Source organism: Onychomys torridus, chromosome 23 (assembly GCF_903995425.1).
Source record: "Onychomys torridus chromosome 23, mOncTor1.1, whole genome shotgun sequence".
Classification (NCBI taxonomy): Eukaryota; Metazoa; Chordata; class Mammalia; order Rodentia; family Cricetidae; genus Onychomys; species Onychomys torridus.
Window position 1 is genome coordinate 35512691 of NC_050465.1, and position 21702 is coordinate 35534392.

Sequence of the window (21702 nt, forward strand, 5' to 3'; positions counted from 1 at the left end):
CTATTACTTCCAAAGCAATGTTTGGAATTAAATTTCCTATAAAAGTTCGTCCTTAAAGTGTTCTTTAAATGTCCAGTAGAGATGAAAAATTAAACTCCCAAACTGGAATCCATCAGGATTATTTTAGGAAAATGTATCCATCATCTATGATACACACACACACACCTTTACACCTCCACTTGTGTTGCTTTGTACAAAAAGTTTGTGAAACTGCATTAACACAGGTAAGATTTCTTAAGAAAACAAGAGGACATTACTTTGACACACAGTTCTGTTTCTAGAGCGATGACCACTGGCCCCATGCTCCAGGCACTTTTCTAGGCACTGCCTTTATCTCGGGGAGCAGGATGGTATTCTTGCCCTCACGGAGTTTAAATGATAACTAAGGAGACAAGGAATAGAAGAGATAAAAGCCCAAATGCACAAAGAAAATTCTGTTCATGATAAACGCACTGTGAGAAAGGAAACCCAGTGCTTGCAGAGTGTATGGCATGCAGGCAAAGGGCCATGAAGGAGTCTTAGCAGGTTGACTGGAAAGATGTGCAGGGAAAGAGGGGCATAGGTGCTCCAAGCACAGATAACAGCCAGGGCCAACAGGAAGCTGTAGCCATCACTACAGAAAGGTGAGTTTGGGAACGAAAGGGGTGTGTTTAGGCACAGCGCTTAGATGAAATGACCATTTCTTTGATTCTAGGGACAGAAACATGAAGCAGAACGTGGGGAGAGTGTCCCACTGCTATCAATCTCCAGGACTCCTTTTAACCTCCCATGGGTCCCGAATAGTTTATTCTTGGCCACCTTGGTTTTCTTTTATCTCTTAATTCCACAGCCCCTCCAGGTTGAGTTCCCCGCTCAAGCATTAGCACATCATCATTTTCATTTCCCTCTCCTTGCAAACCCTCAGGCTGATCTCCATTATTGCAGTGTTCAACATCAGATGGAGTCATTCTTTTGCCCACACATAGGCTTTTCCTCATGTGGTTTTCTCTGTTAGTCATGCAGGCAAGCAAACAAGGAGTCAGTGCCTTTTTCTTGACTTCTCTTGGCATTCATAGACAGGCAGCGAATCCGGTAAACATATACATCATATGCTCACCTAAAAAAGATCTTCTCCTCTCTGCCATAAATAGCACTTCTATTTTCCATTATTCCCACAGGGCTCTCCTAACCTGTCTTGCCTTACATTCTTTCCTTTGCTTTTCGGTTCTGCCCTCTTCCCTTTTTGTTGCTTTGTTTTTGGTTGCTTTTCCTCCTTTTTTATTATACGACATTAAAAATCCCACACAACCCTCAGCCTTTAGCCTCCTACAGAAGGATACGTTTACACATTCATTACAAACAGTGAAGGAGGCCTGGCTGGCCTATAACCACCCTTCCCTGCCAGCTCCATTTCCCCCTCTTCCCCAGGCCACGCTTTAGCAGCACCAAACCCTGTACCAGCCCCAGCACCCTCCAGCTACCAAAGCTTCCTTCCCTTTCAAGCCCTGTTGCCCACCTTTACCATGCTCTTTTTTCTTCTCTGCCCGATGAATATGATACTGGACAAAACCGGCAACATTTCGGCTTTTCTTATTGCCAGTTACGCCACTCCACAGGTCCCTACCTGCTCTGCTGGGTCAGTCTGAGCTGCATTGCCTCGTCCCTAAAACACTCTTATGATCTATGCGACCTCAAGGTAGACTGAGAAGGCAACATGCTGTGTCCACACATCATGATGTAAAGGAAATGCAGAATAAACGTGAATCCCGTTATCATGGTTCTTTCATGATTTATTTTCTATTTGTCGTAGAAACCATCGGAATAGTTGTGATTTGGTTTATGAATGTTTAGTAGTGTTATATGAGATTCTAATGTAAAGATAACAAGAGGCTTGGGTATCATCTGTCCTTGGGCATGCTTATTTATATAAAGCCAAAGCAAATACTGTTAGTCACAGTGACAAACAGATCAATGGTCGCGAGACCCTCACTAATAAAGGGGCCAGATGTATGGCTAAGCCATACACGCATATAGGCCTGGGTTCAATCGCCAGAACAGGTTTAAAACATTCTCTAATGTTTCCATTAACACAAATAGCTATAAAAATCACAATGTCTTGAATGCCTTCATCCTCTTGATGAGCAGATTTGTGGTTTTGTTGTTATATCTGTTGCTCTGTAGTCCTAGATGTTCACAACTACAAAGCAGGCAGCTTACTTCATGGGTCTCACAGTTAAACTCCCGTCACTTGGTAATGGATGAAAATAACTGGTACTCTCCTAGCTTAGAATTTATCATTGTAGTGAGCTCAGGCTAGCAACAGGGCTTTTCCAATCATTTTCAGGATTCCAACATCTTTATGCACATCCCAGAGAAGGTCACAGTTAGCAAGGATAGAGTATTTCATTCTGTGGCTTTCTATGCCCCTAATATACAGAAAAATAGGAAGATAGACTCTCCTCAAACAAATATTGGAGATCATCTGACATCTACACTCTGAAAGTAAGGAAATGAAGACTCAGGGAGCCAAATACCCAGGGCTCAACACCATGGTCTCTCTGGGCATCACTGAAGGGCAGCATCTAGGAACATGGATGTGTGAAGCCCTGGTTCTGGAACTTTCCCACCGGCAGTGGATGCCCTCCCTGCTCAGAGACTGTTGTAATAGACTCAGGCTGAGCTGCTTTAGAGGTTGCGGCTGTGGGCTGAATTCCAGCGGAGACAAACTTGAGAGCTCCTGGTGCTGCTGCATCAGGTTCCTCATCAGCCTTTCTCCTTCATTTTTATTCATATATAGCATGTTTCTAGGTATTCATAACTGACAGCTTTTATCAGGACAGCTGTCTTCGACAACTTAATTTCTGAAGGGTTGTTTCATTTGTAAGGTATGATTTTAGCCTCCCAGAATCATTTTCAGGGTCAAAAATGCTGTGAATTTTAAAATAAAATTCACTAAAAATACAATCTAGACTCGAAAACAGACAGAAGTGCCATTGTTGGTGGGACACAGGGACCTCAACTGTCTGTATTTCTTCTTAAATGGTAGTAGGCATTAGCCGTAGCAACTTCTTGGTGGGGACTCTGGCCTGTAGTGGGAACCCACTGTCTTGTACACTTCTGACAATTTCTAAATGTCTTATGCTCTCATGCTCTGCAAACCACAATGCAAAGGGGAGATGTCCAGGAACAGACATTGGTAGCTCCACATAACATGACAAATTGGATGAACTGACAGCTAGGTGATGAATAATGTTAACATGACCCTAAAAATAGTGAAGGGATGTTTGCACATTGACACTTCTCTAAAGGCAGATGGATATGCATGACCTGAGCTTTTAGACAGGTGTCAGGAATATTGATGGGTGGTATGAGGACGATCATTTTCTTGGCAGTGTTGCAGCAGACAGTCTGCATGATTAATGATGCATCTTAGTCTTTTATGTTTTCCACCTTGGGTGAAAAGGGATGTGAACCTTTGTCATTCCAAGGAATGTAAGAATCCTGCCTGAAGGGTAAGACAGGAGAGCTTTATTCATCTAAAAGTATCGTGTTTGTTTGCTGGGTGTAGAAACAGCAGTAAAAAATATGCATGGTCTCAGCACATGAAAGAGTGGTACCCAGTGGGCTGGTTAGCTCAGACTTTATACTATGGAAGTTCCACTCCAGGACGCAAGGGCTTGCAGAGGTCTGAGGAGTAGAGAGCAGCCTTCCTGAGCTCTGACAAAAGCCAGAGTGCACTATGGCTTTGGGATGCATTTGCACACAACAGGCTTTAGATGAATATTAAGAACCACTCAAAAGAAACAAAACAGGACTCAGGCAGGAAGGAAGAGGTGAGATCATCTGCCTAATGTTTATATTCATTTCAGGTTTTCAGAGACAATCTTCTGATTCAAATCAATTCAATATTGTTTCTAAATGCTGAATCTAGTGAGAAAGAGCTTTTCTTTCCCAAGAATAATACTGTTTGCTCAGGTTTTTAAAATGTCACATGCAGCAGTGAACGAACTATGCTATTTCAGGGCTCAAAATTAAATCCAAAGTCTAATAATAGTCTGTAGATATATTCTGCTAAACCCTAGGTAGCCAGTTCATCTACTGAAAACATTATAGTAGGTAAAGGTAGCACAAGCCATGAAAGTAAGCTCCCAATTTTTTTTTTTAACTTTTAAATGAACAAAGGTACCCTTGGAAATAAATTGTCTGTGGACAATAATTTAAATGAAGAAGTATATTCATTTTATAACCAAGGATTATTAACTATGGGTTAGGTGGTCAAGAAAATGAAGGAGATCGATTTCTCTAGAGGAATTTAAAAATAGGATAAAGTCTCATTTATATGATGGAAAAAGTTAGAGAGTAATATTTGCGAACATTAGTGAGTAGGCTGAATTTCTTGTTTACAAAGAGTGGTGGGTTCAATGGGAATGACCCCATAGCTCATATATTGAATGCTTGGTCCCTGGTATGTGGAACTGTTAGGAAGCACTAGGAGGTGTGGCTTTGTTGGGGCAGATATGTCACTGGGACAGACTTGGAAGTCTCAAAAGCCCATGCCAGTCATAGTTACTTCTCTCTGTCTTGTGATTATATCTTAAGATGTCAGCTCTCAGCTACTGCTCCACCACTGTGCCGGTCTTCCTGTTGATATGCGTCCCACCGTGAGGATCATGCACTCACACTCTGAACTGTAAGCTCCAAATAAACCCTTTCGTCTATAAATTCCTTTGGTCATGGTGTCTTAACACAGCAATGGAAGAGTAACTAAGACACCAAGAGGAAGAAACAGATTTTGAACTTAAAATCCCTCTTTTAAAATGATAGAAATGTTTGTGTGTTTGTCTCAATTGTCAACAATCTCCCAATAAAATCCAGTATTTTGAAATGTGAGAATGAAGAGTTCTGTCTATCTGGAATATACCCTTAATATCTTCAGTTTAGAACTTGAATTGGCATGCTATTATACTATGATTCTGCAGTATTTTATTTTTTCATTGGCTAAGTAATAGTGCGTTCAGCTAGTGTCATTTTATTCAGCTTGTGAAAGACACCCTGCACATTGACTCTAGTGATCTCTTCTTCCATGTCTTTGCCACAATAAAAAAAAAAAATTTACCCCAAACAACTCTCATACTTCTAGAAGATGAAGTTTGAATGAACTTAGGCCAATGAGTAAGAAGTAGAATTATCTGCAATATAAATTCAGACTTGATATTTAACCAAGAAACACTGACTAACAGGCTCAACATCAAATTTTTAAATTACCTGATTAACATCCTGATACACAAAAATGGTAATTCACAATTAAAAAATCTTCAATAGGGATAATTGTAGAACTATATCAAATTTTACCATGCAACTTAGACTATTATCTCTATCTGGAAACTAATCCAAATTCTGATGACATTCTGCAAACGTCAATAATCCCTGCAGAGAAATTTTCATTGTACAAGTGCCTCATGTCTTAATCATAGGAAAGGGCAGAAAATATACAATCCTTATTTCCGAGATTTTTCATGGGCTTTCTTAGATTATGTGGCATTTTAAACTGAAAAAATGGGTTTCAGATTTTGGTCTTTGGATAACTTGTATTGAGTGTAATGCTTAAGAAAAATGTCTCAGCAAGCAAATATCTCAGATACCAGCAAGTTACAAAGAAAACAGCATTCCCAGGTTGGCCTCAAACTTGTGATCCTTCTGCCTCTGCCTCCTTCAGCAAATCCTACTCGTATATACCACCACACGTGGCAGAGAAGAGCATTCAATAAACAGAGTTTATTTATTTATTTGTTTGTTTGGATTGGTTTTTGGAGACAGGGTTTTTCTGTGTAACTCTGGCTGTCCTGGAACTCGCTCTGTAGATCAGGCTCTCTTTGAACTCGCAAAGATCCTCCTGCCTTTGCCTCCTGAGTGCTAGGATTAAAGGCCTGCATCACTACTTCCACCCAGTTATTATTTACCTGTCTACGTCAGAAAAACTTGCTTAAGTTTTCTTTTAAATGGCTTAATCTTTTTTTGAAAAGGGGTCTCATGTAGTCTAGGCTAGCCTCAAATACTCTGTAGCAGAGAATGAATGAACTTGAATGTCTAGCCTCTGCTTCTGGAGTGCTGGGATGACAGGTGTGGACAGCTGTGACTGGATTCTGTGGCACTGGACATTGCATCCAGGGCTTTGTGCTAGCAAGTGGGTCATTTTAGCTTAATTGCCGATTTAGCAGAATCTAGAGTTATCTGGGAGATGTGCGACTTTTGAGTGGTTCTGGTTCCAGTAGCAATTGGAGAACACATTTTAATTGTGAATGGGACCATTCCCTGAGGGAATCCTGTACCACAGAGCAGAGAAAGCAAACTGGGCGACAGTGTTCATTCCTTCCGGTTCCCTGGCGGAAGGAACACCATTGTTTTAGGCTCCTGTTGCCTGACTTCCCATCATGGAAGCCTGTTTGAACTGTGGGCTGAAGTAAAGCCTTTCTCCCCTGAGTTGCTCTGGTCAGAGTTCTGTTTCTTAGCAACAGGAACGGAACAGGCCAGTGCTCTGAGGACTGGGCTCCAGGCCCAACGACGTTGATGCCTTCTGTGTTGCACAGAACTCAATTAAGGGGACAGAACTGAAGCCGCAAAACTCTCCATTTCAGAAAATCATCTGTTCTAACAAAGAACGGTGCTAAACATTTCAAAACACAAATTTCTCAGGCAACTTATTAACCAGCTTTCCTTTCTTAGAGACTCTTCCCTCCAGTAACGAGAGCAACAGAGCACACACTGAGGAGCAGGCAGAGGTACAATCTCCGATGGAAAATATCGTTCCTCAGAAACTTCCTCGTTTGTTGCAGTGATAAAGTAATTACTGCAGCGGAGACTTGCTTATTTATCATTTCCTGTTGTCTTTGCTATTTTTTCAGGTTGTCTTTTTAAACAAATACCTTCATTGTCCTTGCTGCAAAACCAATGACTTTATTTCACTAGGTAAGACAAGATACAGATGCAGAAGGGTTTGCTTCTAATTCCAAGAAGCATCTGTGTCTGGAAACCACCTAAGAGAATTGCACATTTGTTTCTTACTTGGGGACTTGGCACAGCATAGTTGAACAGTAACCAGCCCCAGCCATGCCAGAGATAGCTTAATGGCTCCCCCATCTCTTGAGCCTCAGGAGTTTCCATGAACATTTGAGTTCCCACACAGTCAGACATTCTGTTCCATGAGCAACACAACAATTTCCATATTTTTAAAGAATTTCTGTTGAACGCTTCAATAGAATTCAGCTAGCAGGTTTTAAATCTCTTTGTATATATAACCAACTGTTATAAAACTTATAATGAGAAAGGGCCCAAATAATAAAAGGAAGCTTTGAAAGAGCTGCTACTGCCTCCTCAAAGAACATCATTAAAAAAAAAAATCTTTCAAACAGGTAGTGTTTGGTTCAGCAATTTAGTCTAAGTTTGTCCAAAACATTTAATGTGAGCAGAAATATGGCATAACTTTGAACAGGAGCAAAATAGAGCCCTGAGTTATGAGAGTACTAGTTGAGAACACTGACTAGATAAGAGATCCAATTAGGCAGAAGAGGCTCCTCAGGAGCACCAGGGCCGGAAGCCCAACTTTCCAAGCACATGAAACAGTTTCATTCTCAGAAGTCTTGATAGAGGCAGATCTCCCCTGTGTGAAACTTTACCATTTCTAGTATGACTTAACTATTATTTTATAAACATGTATATATATTTGAAATAGGGAGATGAAAAGAACCTTGATAAATCAATGGCCTTTGCTGGCTGATAGTGTCTCCTCTTCCAGTAAACAAGAGAACCTGACTGGGACTACTCAGTACCACCTGATTTCTAGGCCCCATGGAATCTGAATATTCTCATATATCCTAGCTCCATAAGGCAGTTTTAAGCCTTAGCACTACTGGCATTTTGAAATTAAGTCAAAAGTTTCTAGACTGCTATGTCAAGCTCTTTCCCTTGTAAAATGTGATCTGTAAGTTATTTGCTCTAACATTCAAATGAAATTAAGGAATAAATATGATTATCCACATCATTGGGGAATAGTCTTTTAGAGAGTCCCAAACAACAGATAGCTATAATTTGTAGTTTGTTTTGGAATAAATTAAATGAGTCTATTTCAGTGGAATTTTTACTGATGAGTATGATGATGACAGTTGTGATTGTAATGAACATGATAGTTTCTTAGGATAATATTATAATTAGCTGTTTACTGGGCATTTCTCAATTCATGGAGAAAGTGAGGAGCTGGGAAACATGCACAAAATGCAGAAAATGCTGTTGTAACTTCAGAATACAGTTCTGGCCTTGCACATACATAGGTAAGAGTTAATGGTTTTCTATCTTCGCTGAAGGGTTGCCTTGGTAACTATTGATGGCGCTCTCTAGAGAAGATAATGGTGACGACTTATTACAAGCACCTTGTTAATAAGTTTCTATCATCCACCTGTTGGTTATTCTCATGTCTCCACAGACATATTTCATTAAAAAGTGGAAGCTGATAGCAAAGGAATATGGGCAAGAGTGTGGAATGTGTACTCAGATTCACCGAGTAGCCTCCTTACTACTGGGACTTCCATAGAACCCATAATTAGTTAGCCGAGGGAAGGCCTCTGTTGCAGACCAATGTGAAGACATTAAGTTTGGCTCACCTGAGTTCCCCAGAAAAGGGAAGTTTACTCTTGGTGAATTCAGGGTTTAGATTTCTGAGTCTGCAAGACTGATAGCCCTGCCTATCTCTGATAAATATGGTCATTCTCCTGCCCCAGTTTCCAATCTCCCAGAAACTCATGTGCTTCTAGACTCTTGGTTCTGTCTTTTGTGAGGCCACGATGCTTCTGGTGCCAACATCTGCTTCTCAGAACTCACCCAGAACTGTGCTCTGCATGTGCTCTGTGCCTCAGGCCTCAGAGATGTCCATATATAATGTAGTCCTCGCTACATTATACAGTCCCTTTCTCAGTTTACTGCTGATTTCCCCACACCGGCTGTGCCTGGAGTTTGGCTCCTCTTGACCATATTTGAGTTCTAACTAAGTGTGGTTTTTGTTGTTGTTTTGTTTTGTTTTACATGAACAAGTGGTGGAAACAAACTATTCTCATGAAACAGTCATTGGAAATGTGATTTCTGTGTAAGATTTAGTTTTACAGGCATTTCAAAATACTTTGGGGGTGATTATGTTTACATATGGTCGAATCACCAAGATCCAATAAATGTATTTCTAATGTACTGGTTAAGGGGGGTGCTCATGTTGGGGGCCTATTCAACTCATTCAGAAAAACTTCAGGGCAGTCTCAGCACTTTACAGAAAAACATCTTTTCCAAGGTATTGGGATAGGCCTACTGTTCGAGGTTCATACATTCAATGCACACTTGTACTTCATCGAAATATAGATAATGTGGCGGGAGTGGAGAGGATAAGGGTCAATTTGGGTGGAGCTCTGGGGCACTTTCACTAACAACACGAGGGCACTGGAGCTCAAAGATGTTTTTCTGCTTTGCTGCCAATGCTAACTGGCCTATCTTTTCCTTCTCGTCTTGTTGAAAACATTTGTTGTTGCTTCGTAAGGGTGTGTGCACATGTGTTAGTCGTCACGTGTGAGCACTGACATATTTTTGTGAACAATGTTTTACATCAGAAGAAATATATTCCTTTTTCCTATGTTCTTGTTGTTTTTGCTTAGTTACCCATTCCATCTTTTTTTTTAAATTAATTAATGTATAGTTCTTTTAAGCATATGCCTTGAGTTATAAATGACTAATTTCAATGGTCAAATGGATATCACCATTTTCAATTCTGTCATATGAGCACACCATCCTACAAAATTCTTATTTAAATCTTAGGTCATAAAGATCATGTGATCATATTAAGTTATTAAAGTATACTATACATAAAATTATAGAGATTTTAGAACAACAGAAAAATTGTGTGAAAATTTAGATATATTATGCTAACACCATAGAAATAAGTGATCAATAAGTATTACTTTAATATTTGTTAGTTGACAAGTTGGCCAAAGGCTTTTGCAACAGTTATTGAATGACTTGGAAAGGAATGGTTATGCAAACCTATTGTGCCTGAGTTCATAAACAGTGAATTTGCATTAAAAGCTCTGAACACATATAATACAGGTCATACTTAATAGAATGGGTCTTTTCCCATAAAAATAAATTCATTTTCACTTTCAGACTGAAACAAAATACTACGACCAGCTATCTCACTAGTTTTTTGTTAGTAGCTTACATGATGGGTTAGAAAAGCCACTGGATTAGCTCCAGGTTGAACAACCGAGCACAGCATGACTCGTGTGCAAACTTGCTGCTCCCTGATTCTGCAGCAAACACCAGCAAAACCGCTGTCCCACATTCGTGGAAGAGAAAGATAGATGGATAAATAACACCTCCAGGTGGAAAGCCGCCTCAGAAAGGGGCATTTCAAACAGGAAAAAGTGCATATAAATGATGCAGGATGCATTTACGAACTGGGGCATAAACACTGTTTCTCAGAGTGTCTCTTAGGGCCCAAGGCAACATTTCAGACCAGACCTTCATCTGTATTGCAAATATCACTTCTGTGTCTATCTATAACCATGCACATAGCTGAAGATTGCGGGTGACCTGCTACAGGATTTTAGGGGGAAAGCCATGAAAGCAGGAGAGTTGTGAGTTAGAGCTCACAGAAGGCTTTTTGAATTTTGCAGCACTCCTAATCTAAATCCCAGGGGGTAAAATACTTGAATGGAAACATTCTTCCCCCCCCCTCAGAAACCTTGACATCTTACTTCATTTCCTGGACTAAATGTTCCAGGCTAGTCTAGCGGCACTGTAATAGCCTGGGCAAACATTTTTATTTGTTTCACTGTTGATACCAATATTTGTGCTACAAGCTGCTACCTACATTTCCTGCTGTTTATTTCTTATACATCAAATTATTGGCCCAGATATAACACGCTTTCCAGCGAAGTGCTCCTTGTGTTCCTGAGCAAATGGAAAAAGCTTCCATTTTAAATGTGGATTTTTGCCACATGGCTGAATTAATTCATGTTATAAATATGATATGAAACCATTTTATATTCATGCCTGTATACCTGGAGTAGAGGAGCCATCAAGGCAAATACTCAGCAAATCAAGCAAGTGCCCCACTTGTACAGGTAGATGCACAAAAATTAAAGCACTGTGGCCAGTCCCAGGCCGGCCATTTAGCTTTTCTGAGTCTCATGGGCAGTGCTCCTAGTATTTGTAACCTTTTTTAAAAAAATTAGGTTGACCTTAAAACAAATAGAGTAATATGAATGAATCTTTGTAAACCATAAAATATCACAGAGAAGCTGGGGAGGTTGGTTTTTTTTTTTTTTTTTTAAATAATTAATGAGAGGTTTATTGGCAGCAAGTACCACTCCAGATTCTCTACTGTATGAAGAGACTGGAAACAACAGGAGAGGGGTGTGTGTGTGTGTGTGTGTGTGTGTGTGTGTGTGTGTGTGTACATGCACATTTATGTGTGCAGACCTCAGCTGCTATCCCTCAGATGCAAAAAAACACCTTGGTTTTTTGAGACATGGTCTCTCACTGGGCTCACCAAGCATGCTCAGCTGGTTGGTTGGCTTGTGAGCCTCAGGGATCCTCCTGTTGATGCTTCCCCAGAATTGGGATTATGACTACACATCTATTTTGGTCTACATGGTTTCTGAGGCTCAAACTCAGGCCCTCATACTTGCAAAGTGGACACTTACTGATGAGTTTTCACCCCAGCTTGGATGGGAGTTTTCAAAATAAGACAAAATAGCACTTAGAGGCTGGGGAGATAGACAGACAGACTACAGAGCATGTCGGAGTATTTCACAGCAGCATAAACATCATGACAAGACATCTTTGAATCTGGAACCCACAGAAGGTTAAGCTCAGGGTGTGGTGTCCACTCTAAAGCACCCGAGTATTAGGCAGTTAAACTTTTCTGGGGTCCCTCACTGTTCACACCTGCTGGCTCCTGCAATTAGCAGTGTTGTCTTGAACCTCGGCTCTACCCCGCAGTCTTTTCGCTTAATCTCTCTGAACTTCCATTTCTCACCTGTCAGGTTCTTCTAATATCTCTTCGCATTTCCGCTGTGAAGACTGAAGGAGACAATTTGTGGGGAAAGGCTTCGTAAATTGCAGCGGCTTCCACAGAGAACGAGTTATTTTGACAACTCACTTAGGCTAGGTTGAGCCCCTTGTAGGGTGTCAGTTTCTGCTTTGTGCGGAAAATGGGTTGATGGGACACTAACGGGACAGAGAAGATTTGGCTGGTAAGTCTGGATTCTTTCTTCCACATTTCAGACTTGTGAATACTATCTCAATTAAAGTTTAAAGATAAGTCCATTTCTATGGAGAATGTTTCCTAAAACTCGGGGCTTTCCCAAACAACAAGATATGGTGAACTGCAATGCTCAGAGAGACAGGTAAACTCTTCCTGGTGCTAGTCCCAGAGGGAGGGAGGCCCTGGCTCTTTTGAAGGTACAGAGAGCCTAGGACTTTCTTTTCCATTGACCAATATTAAAACCAGGGACCTCTGTCTTGTCACATACATGCCTGAAAACATTCTTTATCTGACACAGGTTCTGCATGTTCTTTTACCCAATGTTGTTTATCCTGCACACACAAGGGAATAAACTAGACATGTTTTCCTTATAGGCTCCCCCATCATTTTCCTGTTATATTTACCCTTCTCATTTTGGAAATATACATGAATGGAAGTCATTACTTCAGTCAGCCTCAGACACTGTGTGGTTGAGATAAACAGATCTAACTTTTTGTGTTTGTGGTGGCTTTAAAGAAAATGGCCCCCAAAGGGAGTGGCACTGTTAGGAGGTTTAGTTTTGTTGGAGTGGGTTTTTCCTTGTTGGAGAAAGTGTGTCACTGTGGAGGTGGGCTTTGAGGTCTCATAGATGCTCAAGATACCACCCAGTGTCTCAGTCTACTTCCTGTGGCCTGCTTATCAACATGTAGCAGCTCCCTCTCTAGTGCCACATCTGCCTGCATGCCGCTATACTCTCCACCATGGTGATAATGGACTGAACCTCTGAAATGTAAGCTGCCACCCAATTAAACAGTTTCCTTTATAAGAGTTGCCATGGTCAGGGTCTCTCTTCACAGCCGTAGAATCTTAACTAAGACAGTGCCCTAGAATTTTGTAAAAAAAATTATTTGAAAATCCTCAGCCATACAAAAAGCCATTTGGGATATTTTGTAAATATCACTGTTGAAGATTCTACCCATTTATGTTTTCTAGTGATTGTTCATAAAAAGGTCTGTGCTAAATGTTTCCTATATAATTTAGCAAAGTAAAATTTCTCTTTGTTCTCTGGAATTATTTTTAATCCATTTTTTTTCAGACAGTGAAGACCCTGGTTACCCTTTGTAAGACTGAGGCCAATGAGCTGCCTTCATGGAGCCTTGGCCAGCACTGCTGCTCAGAGGGACTTGGAGTAGGTTTCTGGAATAAACAGACTCAGCCACAATTCCTTTCCTGCCCAAGCTGCAAGGAAGCTTAGGGCTAAGTGGTGTAATTGTGATAACCATGCTCAGGATGTATTTCTCTTTCCCAACAGTTCTGCTTCTTATGTTTTCAATCTTTGTTTAAACACCCTCACTGACTGTAGTTTAATTATAAAAACACTGCAAATCCCTTTTGGAAACTGGCATAGGATGCCATAAAATAAAATACATTTTATTTTCTAGATGATAAAAAGTAAAGTAGTTGAAATTTATGTCTTTTTGAACATCTAACCAAGCTATAAAATTAAGTACACTGGGAAAAGAATGTGTAGCCATGTTTTCTGAAGCTTGATCAGGCTCTTAGACAGAGAGGAATCCATCAGGAGACACAGACCTGGACACTCATTAGACACAGAGGTGCACAGGTTTTAAATTCATTTTCCTTTAAGAACATGACTTGATGAGCACAAATATATACATACATACATATGTTCAATATTCACAAGGGAAGTTTACTATTAGCTTCTGGAAAGGCCAGAAAGTCCTAGGTTTGTGAGAGAGAAAACCTGTGTCTCTGACTCTGCTGTGAAAAGACAGACCTAGGCTGATGGAGGAGAATGTCGTCAATTGACCTGTTCAGCTTCTAGGACAGGGACTTGTCACTGTGCCTGGAATACAGAGATGCGAAGCCTTTGATTCAAGACGCAGAAATGCCTTGGGTCTGATTAAAGAGAGAAGATAGCAAGGTGATTGCAGACAGCCTAAACAGAGAGAAATTCTGCATGGGATACACTGGAAACTTTTCCAGTTTTCTGGTGCTAGCTAAACTTTTGTGCCTAGGAGGATCATGAATGCTATCTCTGTGCACAGTAGACACATTCTAGCCTCTTTCACATGTTACTTTTGTTTTAGATATTATTCTTTTAGTTTTTTTAAAATCCAAAATTGTAATTCAGTTTCCACTGGTCTTTGTGGAAGTCTTTCTTTTAGATGGTATTACAGAGGAGGTTTAACTAATTTATTTTGAGAGTTAGGCCTTTAAAGAAGATAGCCATTTTTGTAGTTAGAAACGGGTGTTCCTGTATTGACAGCCTCTAAAGTGGCTGACAAAGGAGAGGGGATTGGTAAAGGCTTCTTAGCTTACAGTACTAATGTCACATCTGGAAAAATGAGTGAGCTACAGCTGCTACTGCCTTCTGCTGGGAGCCCAGGGACGTTTATTGAACAAGGGAAACTGCTGTGACATCAAATTAATTGTGAGCACAGAGCAAACCTCTAGGCCTGTGAGTCACACAGTTCCTGTTTTCCCTGTTTGGAGAGTCTAAAAACATGTGAAATATAAATTACCAGAACAATAACATACTGACTCTCCATTTGATTCTTTTATATTTCCCAAAGTCTATATTCTAAAACTTGGGAAAAATGAAAATCCTACTGTAAGCTTGGAAATGCTGAGAAACATGATTATTAAAATAATTTCTAACACACTATATTTCGATAAGACCATGCATAAAAAAAAATCACATGCAGCTGAAGTAAGTTCTAGGAGGGTTTACAGTATTTGGTCCATGTTTAAGTATGAATTACTAGCTACAATGAACATTTTTACTATTTTATTTGGATTTTAACAAATGTGGTGGTATTGTGTTCCCCAAAATATTGTGCACCTTAATAAACTTATCTGGGGTCAGAGACAGAACAGCCTCTAGAAACAGAGTCTAGAAAATGGTGGCACTCACACCTTTAATCTTGTTACTTGGGAGGCAGAAACCCATCCGGATTTCTATGAGTTCAAGGCCACATTGGAAACAGCCAGGCATGGTAACACACACCTTTAATCCCAAGAAGTGAGCCTTTAATCCCAAGGAGTGATGGCAGAAAGCAGAAATATATATAAGGTGTGAAGACCAGAAACTAGAAGCTTTTAGCCTGGTTAAGCTTTCAGGCTTTGGAGCAACAGTTAAGCTGAGATTCATTTTGGATGAGGACTCAGAAGCTTCCAGTCTGAGGAAATAGAATCAGCTGAGGAACTCGCGAAGTGAGGTAGCTGTGGCTTGATCTGCTTCTCTGATCTTCCAGCATTCACCTCAATACCTGGCTCCAAATTTGTCTTATTAATAAGAGCTTTTAAGATTCCTGCTACAAACAAATATGCATGTGTAAACATAGTCTTTCAAATTTTTGCATTTTCTTTATGTTGTGTGCACATTTGTGTCCCTGTGTGTGAATATGCACCCCCAGCACCAGTGTGCAGACTGAAGTGAGAGGGAAATGCTCAGGAGTTGGTTTATCCTGCCACCTGAGGGGTCCTGGGGACCAAACTCAGATCCTTAGAGTTGGCAGCAAGTGCCTTTACCTGATCAGCCATCTTGCTGGCCCTCAAACATCACACACTTTATGTTACAAGATTTTCTGTTGTCAAACTAGAAATGTCTGGAGCATGTTGAGTGTCATTTTTGCTTGGGAATGTTCTCTTTCCTTTCCATGAGATAGCATTAAGATGGAAAACCATTTGTGCAGCCCATATGTGCTTAGGTGTGGGGCCACCACTGGGGCAAGGGAAGACTAGGCCTTGTCCGCAAGGAGCATTAGTCTCCCTTCCTCTGCATCATCAGCAGCTGTATTCTAGGGCTTATTAATGATAAGAACAAATGGAGGATGTGAAGTTGGGAGGAGGGGAGGTGGAGGGAGGTAATGGTGGATGGTAAGTCCAAAATATAGTGTTTAAATGCATCCACACTTTCAAAGAAGAGAAAGGATAAAAATATTATTAAAAATAAAAAACAAAGTGAACTAAAAACAGTGGTAAGTAACAGCCTAGGTTCACTGTCTGAAATCAAGTATGTGGGGTAGAAATTCGACCCTCTGCTCTCTTTGAAGTTGAATTGTTATAGGCAATGTGATTGATGATGAGGCTGGCAGACTTTAAGTTGGTATCTGCTGGTACAGTTGTGTACATTCATGGGCATTGTACAGGATGCTGGTGAACCTTAACGGTTCCTTGCTGAGGAAGGAAATCCTCAGGGAAAGACTTGATTTTCTTATAAATCCAATGGTGGGTGATTCAAGGAAGAAAATAGTCATAGCATGCAACATTTTTGAAGATTTTTTTCAAACCAGTTAGTTTTCACAGGAGGTATAAAGTTATTATAAATGCAGGTAGTAATAGCATCTAATAATAGCATAAAATAGTTGTTTATAATAAATATAATATTCATATTTGGTTCTATTTAAATCTTAAAGCATATATAGTTTCAGATAGTCATTTTCACTATCATATTTTATTACTTTTAATAAGTTTCTAAGGATCAATATATCTGGGTAGTGCACTTTTGGGAACACTTGTCCTGCAAAACGTTTCCCCAAAATGTGCTATTTTTCAAGTAATTTTGATGAATGCTATATACTATAAGAGACTGTATGTATTTAAAAGATGACTATAGTATTGTGATTTTAAAAAAAAATAATTTTTTTATATGTGTGCTAAATTATGAATTAAGTTGTGATTTCTGGCATTTTCTTGAATCTATTACAGAAGGAGAGAGAGAGAGAATGAGAATTGGAATGTAGTCATGACTTGATGTTGCTGGTTTTTAAAGACAATTACATGAAGATTCATGATTTTATTCTGCCTGCATTTGTAGGAAATTTCACACATTAGAAATTACAATAGAGAAAAAGTAAAATAAAATGGCCCTCCAGATCCATGAGCTCTGTATTCACAGATTCAACTCACTGTGGACCAAAAATATATGTAAAGTAGTTGCATCTTTTAGAATATGAACAGAGAATTTTAAAAATCATTATTCCCTAAGCAATACAACAACACCACTATTTTCATAGACTTTACAGTATATTAAGTATTATACATTATCTGGAGATTATTAAGACATAGAAAAGATGTGCATAGATAATATGTAAACATCCATGTTATATAAGAGAATACAGTATCCTTACTCAGATTTTGGTTTTTGTAAAGAGCTGGAACCAATCCCAGAACTCATTCTCTGAGAGATGATTTTACATAAAACATGTATATTTATAAAGGATTGTACAACGGAAGCAAGAGCTGAGAAGAGTGCCAGGAGGAGGTCAATTGTTTATCGTAACACTCCCTAAACATACTGAGCACTCGTCCATTCTTTTCAAGGAGGCTCTATTAATATCCTAGTGGGTGTTTTGGGAATGGTTGGGATATACACAAATATAACAGAACCAATATTAATCTATTGCATAACTGATAGTTTCAGGCTTTTAGAATATGCAGTCTTCTCTGGGTGTTGAAAACATTAAAGTAAAATATGCAAAAGTTAAAAAAAAAACTCTTCTTACGTCTACATTCTGACATGTACAAGTAATTAAAATATCACCAGGGATATTTGTCTGTGTACAATGACAATATCATGAAGTGAAAAGGAATAATGAAATAAGAAGAATGAATGGTAGTACACATTTTGAAGGGCAAGAAGCAACTGTTTTGGTCTGAATATTAGTTATAACACTGTCTATAAACTACAAATGTTTAGTAGTTAAAGGAAAACTTCTGTATAAAAATCCCTTGAAACTGGGCATGGTGGGGCACACCTTTAACCCCAGCACTTATGAGGCAGAAGCAGGCAGATTTCTGTGAGTTACAGAACAGCTAGAGCCTCATAGAGACACTCTGTCTCAAAACAGCAAGAATAAATAAATAAATAAATATCCCTTGAATACTTTTATAAAGCTCAATAATTGCATTTTTATAATTTTTCCTTAAGTCCCCATAAATTAACAGGCATCTGCTAAAATGCCAATTGCATCCCCCAAAATCATTTCTCACTGTAGGAGAACTAGATTAGGTAGCATTTTTTTTATTACTCAAAGTAAATTCCAGAGTTACTAAATAAGATTTATGTTTTCACATAAAATTGATTATAACTTCGCATGTCTGAGAAACTGCATTGTAGAATCTAAATAAATGGAACATGCTAGTTACTTTAAAAGATAAATCATGCATCCATCTTAGCTCTGCATGCAGACAGAAGTGCTTTGTGTTGGCACTTGTAGTTCTCTTTTGTTTCTGTCTTCTCAGAGACCAGAAGCCTTCTACTGTTGACTTTTATGAAAATTCAAACAAGAGTATTTGCATTTATTACAATATACTGCCAAACCTTGCATTAATTTCCATTGATGCCCATTAATTTGATAAATGTTTTGTCATTTGTACCATTTGCACTGTCAAAACAAGTTAATTATATCTTACTGACATCTTTGACAATTGCTTTAACTATGGCAAAAAAAAAAGTGTGTCTTATTTGCTTCAATAAAAATTTTCTTCTTGCCTGTTAAAAGCTTTAACTATGAAAGAAGATCTGGGAAGGCCCAAGTCAAGACAGATGGTAAACAGTGGTGCTCAAGACTCTCACACAAAGACTCTCATTTTACTAGTAGAAAAATTTACATACCTGAATAATCTGTTCTTGCATAATGCCCATCTTCAGATTTAGTGGTTGTAGTTGTGTTATCTATTAAAAAATTAATAATAAAAGCCAGTTAACCATTTCCTAGGTATCTATCAAATTTACTCTTCCAACAATACCTTCATTTCTTTATTCAGGTGAGGTTTGTTATTTTCCTCAACAACAACAACCACAACAACAGCTCAATTATAGTTTTGAGCATTCTATACAAAGGCAGACTTTCAGTGCACATATATGCTTGTGTGAATGACCGAATGGCCTCTGCTTTCTGAAGTTTGGGACAATAAGGTTCAGAACTGTAACTGAGATACATTCAATAAAGGAAAAAGCAGTCCAAGCTCCCTATGCTATTTCGTCTGAACAACAAAACAGAGTATTCTATGTTCCGCTATTAAGGAGGTACTTAATATATCAATACATAAAAACAGTGATTGCTTTTAATTCCAATGTTACTAATCAATTCTTAAATTCTTGCCCAGACTTTTTCTTTAGCCTTTGTCAGGAGAATGGCTCCTGTGACAATATAGTCCTGTTAGATTGAAAAAGACATACACTGTTGCTGATAGGCCTTCCAACACCTATAATCAACACAAATTCTACAGTTGACTACGCAACCCACTGTGAATCAGAACTGTCTTTCGGAAATGAAATAGCTGCCTAACAAGGACCTGTCTTCACTTTTCATTTCTGCACAGAGACTAAAAACATTCTTTGAGATGAAATTTTGCTACAAACATTACCTTGACATCGACCCAGAGACATGACTTCAATTTTCTCCTGTTTCTGACATGACGCTTCTTTGATTTGACATGCATTATCATAAGATTTCCCATCAGAAGCGCAGAGGGGGTTGAAGTTGGTTTGAGAACAGTCAATGTTGCATACACACCTAAAGGAAGAGAGAAATAAAATGTGGGACGTCAATAGTGATATCACCACAATATAAGTAAAATACCAACCCGAGAGAGCTGGCTGAGCAAAACGCAACAGAATCGAACTGTACTCTTCCAGAGAAGTTCTGCCAGTTTTCTGGGATGAAAATGGAACACAGAATTAATAGTAAATAATCCAGAGGACCTAGTAGTGAATCAAAACTAAAAGTACATAAATCTCACAAGGCTATGTGAAGAATTCAGATAGGGTACCTTAGCAGAACTGCTTTGGAGTGACTGAAACACACTCCTGTACTTCTTTCATGGAATGGCTAAATGGTTGAGAGCTCAAGAAAAAAAAAATGTCCCAGAGGCCAGTAAAACAGGAAGCAATCAAGTACATTATTTGGAATGCCATCAGTAGAGATGTTTCTCTAGCATAAAGGAGACTATGGATGAGATATGCTAAATGAGAACCTTCAGTGGTCCTTAACCTTTTGGAGAGCCACAAAAACCCTTAGAGAATGAGGTGACAGGTGTAGGTAGCCTCTCAGAAACACTCACACCCTATAAATGGAATTTACACAAAATCACACAGGGTTCTCAGGCTTCTTTCAGTATATCTCAAGACTCCTTCCCAAGGCACACAGTTTCTACTTTTGGCTCTTATATTACATAATAAAGTGACAAATTCATGTTGGTTGCCACTCATGGCTTTAATATTTTTTTTTCCTATAGACTAGAAAAAACATTTGGTGAATTAAAGAGAATTAGGTCACATACACAACAATTAAATATTGTAAAACAAACTTTATAAAATTATTTTTAAGTGTTCTCTTAATTATGTTTTATAATCTACTTTCTTATTTGGAATATTACATTTTGGTTAAGAGCACTTGCTGCTCTTGTAGAGGACCCAGCACCTACATGGTGACTCACAAACATGGGTAATTTTCACTTCTGGGGGCCTGACACCCTCTTCTGGGCTTGGCAGTTACTGTTTGGGTGTAGTTGCACATACATCCATTCAGAAAAACACTCATACTCATGAAACAGTAATATATCCAACAAATTAGCATATTGCATTTTTGGTGTGTGCAAACCTACTACTTCTATATAATAAAAAATAGAAAGATTATTTACATTTGTATTCTTTATTCTATATGTTCTTCTTGAAGTTGTGAGTCACCATTTTACTTCTGAATACATTACATGTACACATACTATACGTGTGCTGGCTTGTGTGTGCATGCACACACACAAAAATAATAGTAACTGCATGCATGCTGGCTGTTAACATTCATTGCTTCATTCATGCAGCTACTACACAGGCCAAGATACTAGATAATACATAAAATCAGGAATCTAGTAGAGTACAGGACATGCATACACAGATGTGAAGTGGGGAGGCCAGACCCTTCTCCTTTAATACTGCATCCTGAAAATTAAGATTGCCCACAGAACTTTTAAAAGTATATATTGATAAGCAGACTCCTGTGCCCTGTGAAAGCTGACATAGTGCCTAGAAGCCTCGAATTCTCTGTTCTCAGGTAGTAACTCTGGCACCCAACTGATTCACGATCTGAGAATTCTGACTGATCAATGCAGTGTGGCGAGGGCTTGTCTACACACCAGCTAGTTTCAGAATGAAGTCTTTAGACCATCTGTGTCAGAATTACCTAGACTACTGCTAAAACTGTGGGCAGGAAATGGACTAGTATGCTTAAAAATATATTTTCATGTGTGGAAGAATTTCCCTAGTAGCACTTGATTAGTTTTATCATCATCTATTTCAGAAATAAAAGTGAGGACAGGTGGCAACTGTCCAGCTCCTTCATCCCCGAGGGTGGCAATTCCTCCCTCAGCTGTGGTGGGAAGGAGCCCAGCATTGCTGCCTCTCGGGGTCTGAACATCTG

At 39.2% G+C, this 21702-nt stretch overlaps 1 protein-coding gene across 4 annotated transcripts in view; it reads right to left on the reverse strand.

Moving 5' to 3' along the window:
* Window positions 1–21702, reverse strand: part of Tmeff2 (transmembrane protein with EGF like and two follistatin like domains 2) — a 358120-nt gene that overhangs the window by 132166 nt on the left and 204252 nt on the right. For all 4 annotated transcript variants that reach the window (XM_036172755.1, XM_036172753.1, XM_036172754.1 and 1 more), the window contains exons 6-7: window positions 19655–19803; window positions 18900–18959 (exon numbers count right to left, since the gene is read on the reverse strand). In XM_036172755.1, coding sequence (XP_036028648.1) covers window positions 18900–18959; window positions 19655–19803 — 209 coding nt within the window. The remainder of the gene's footprint in view (window positions 1–18899; window positions 18960–19654; window positions 19804–21702) is intronic.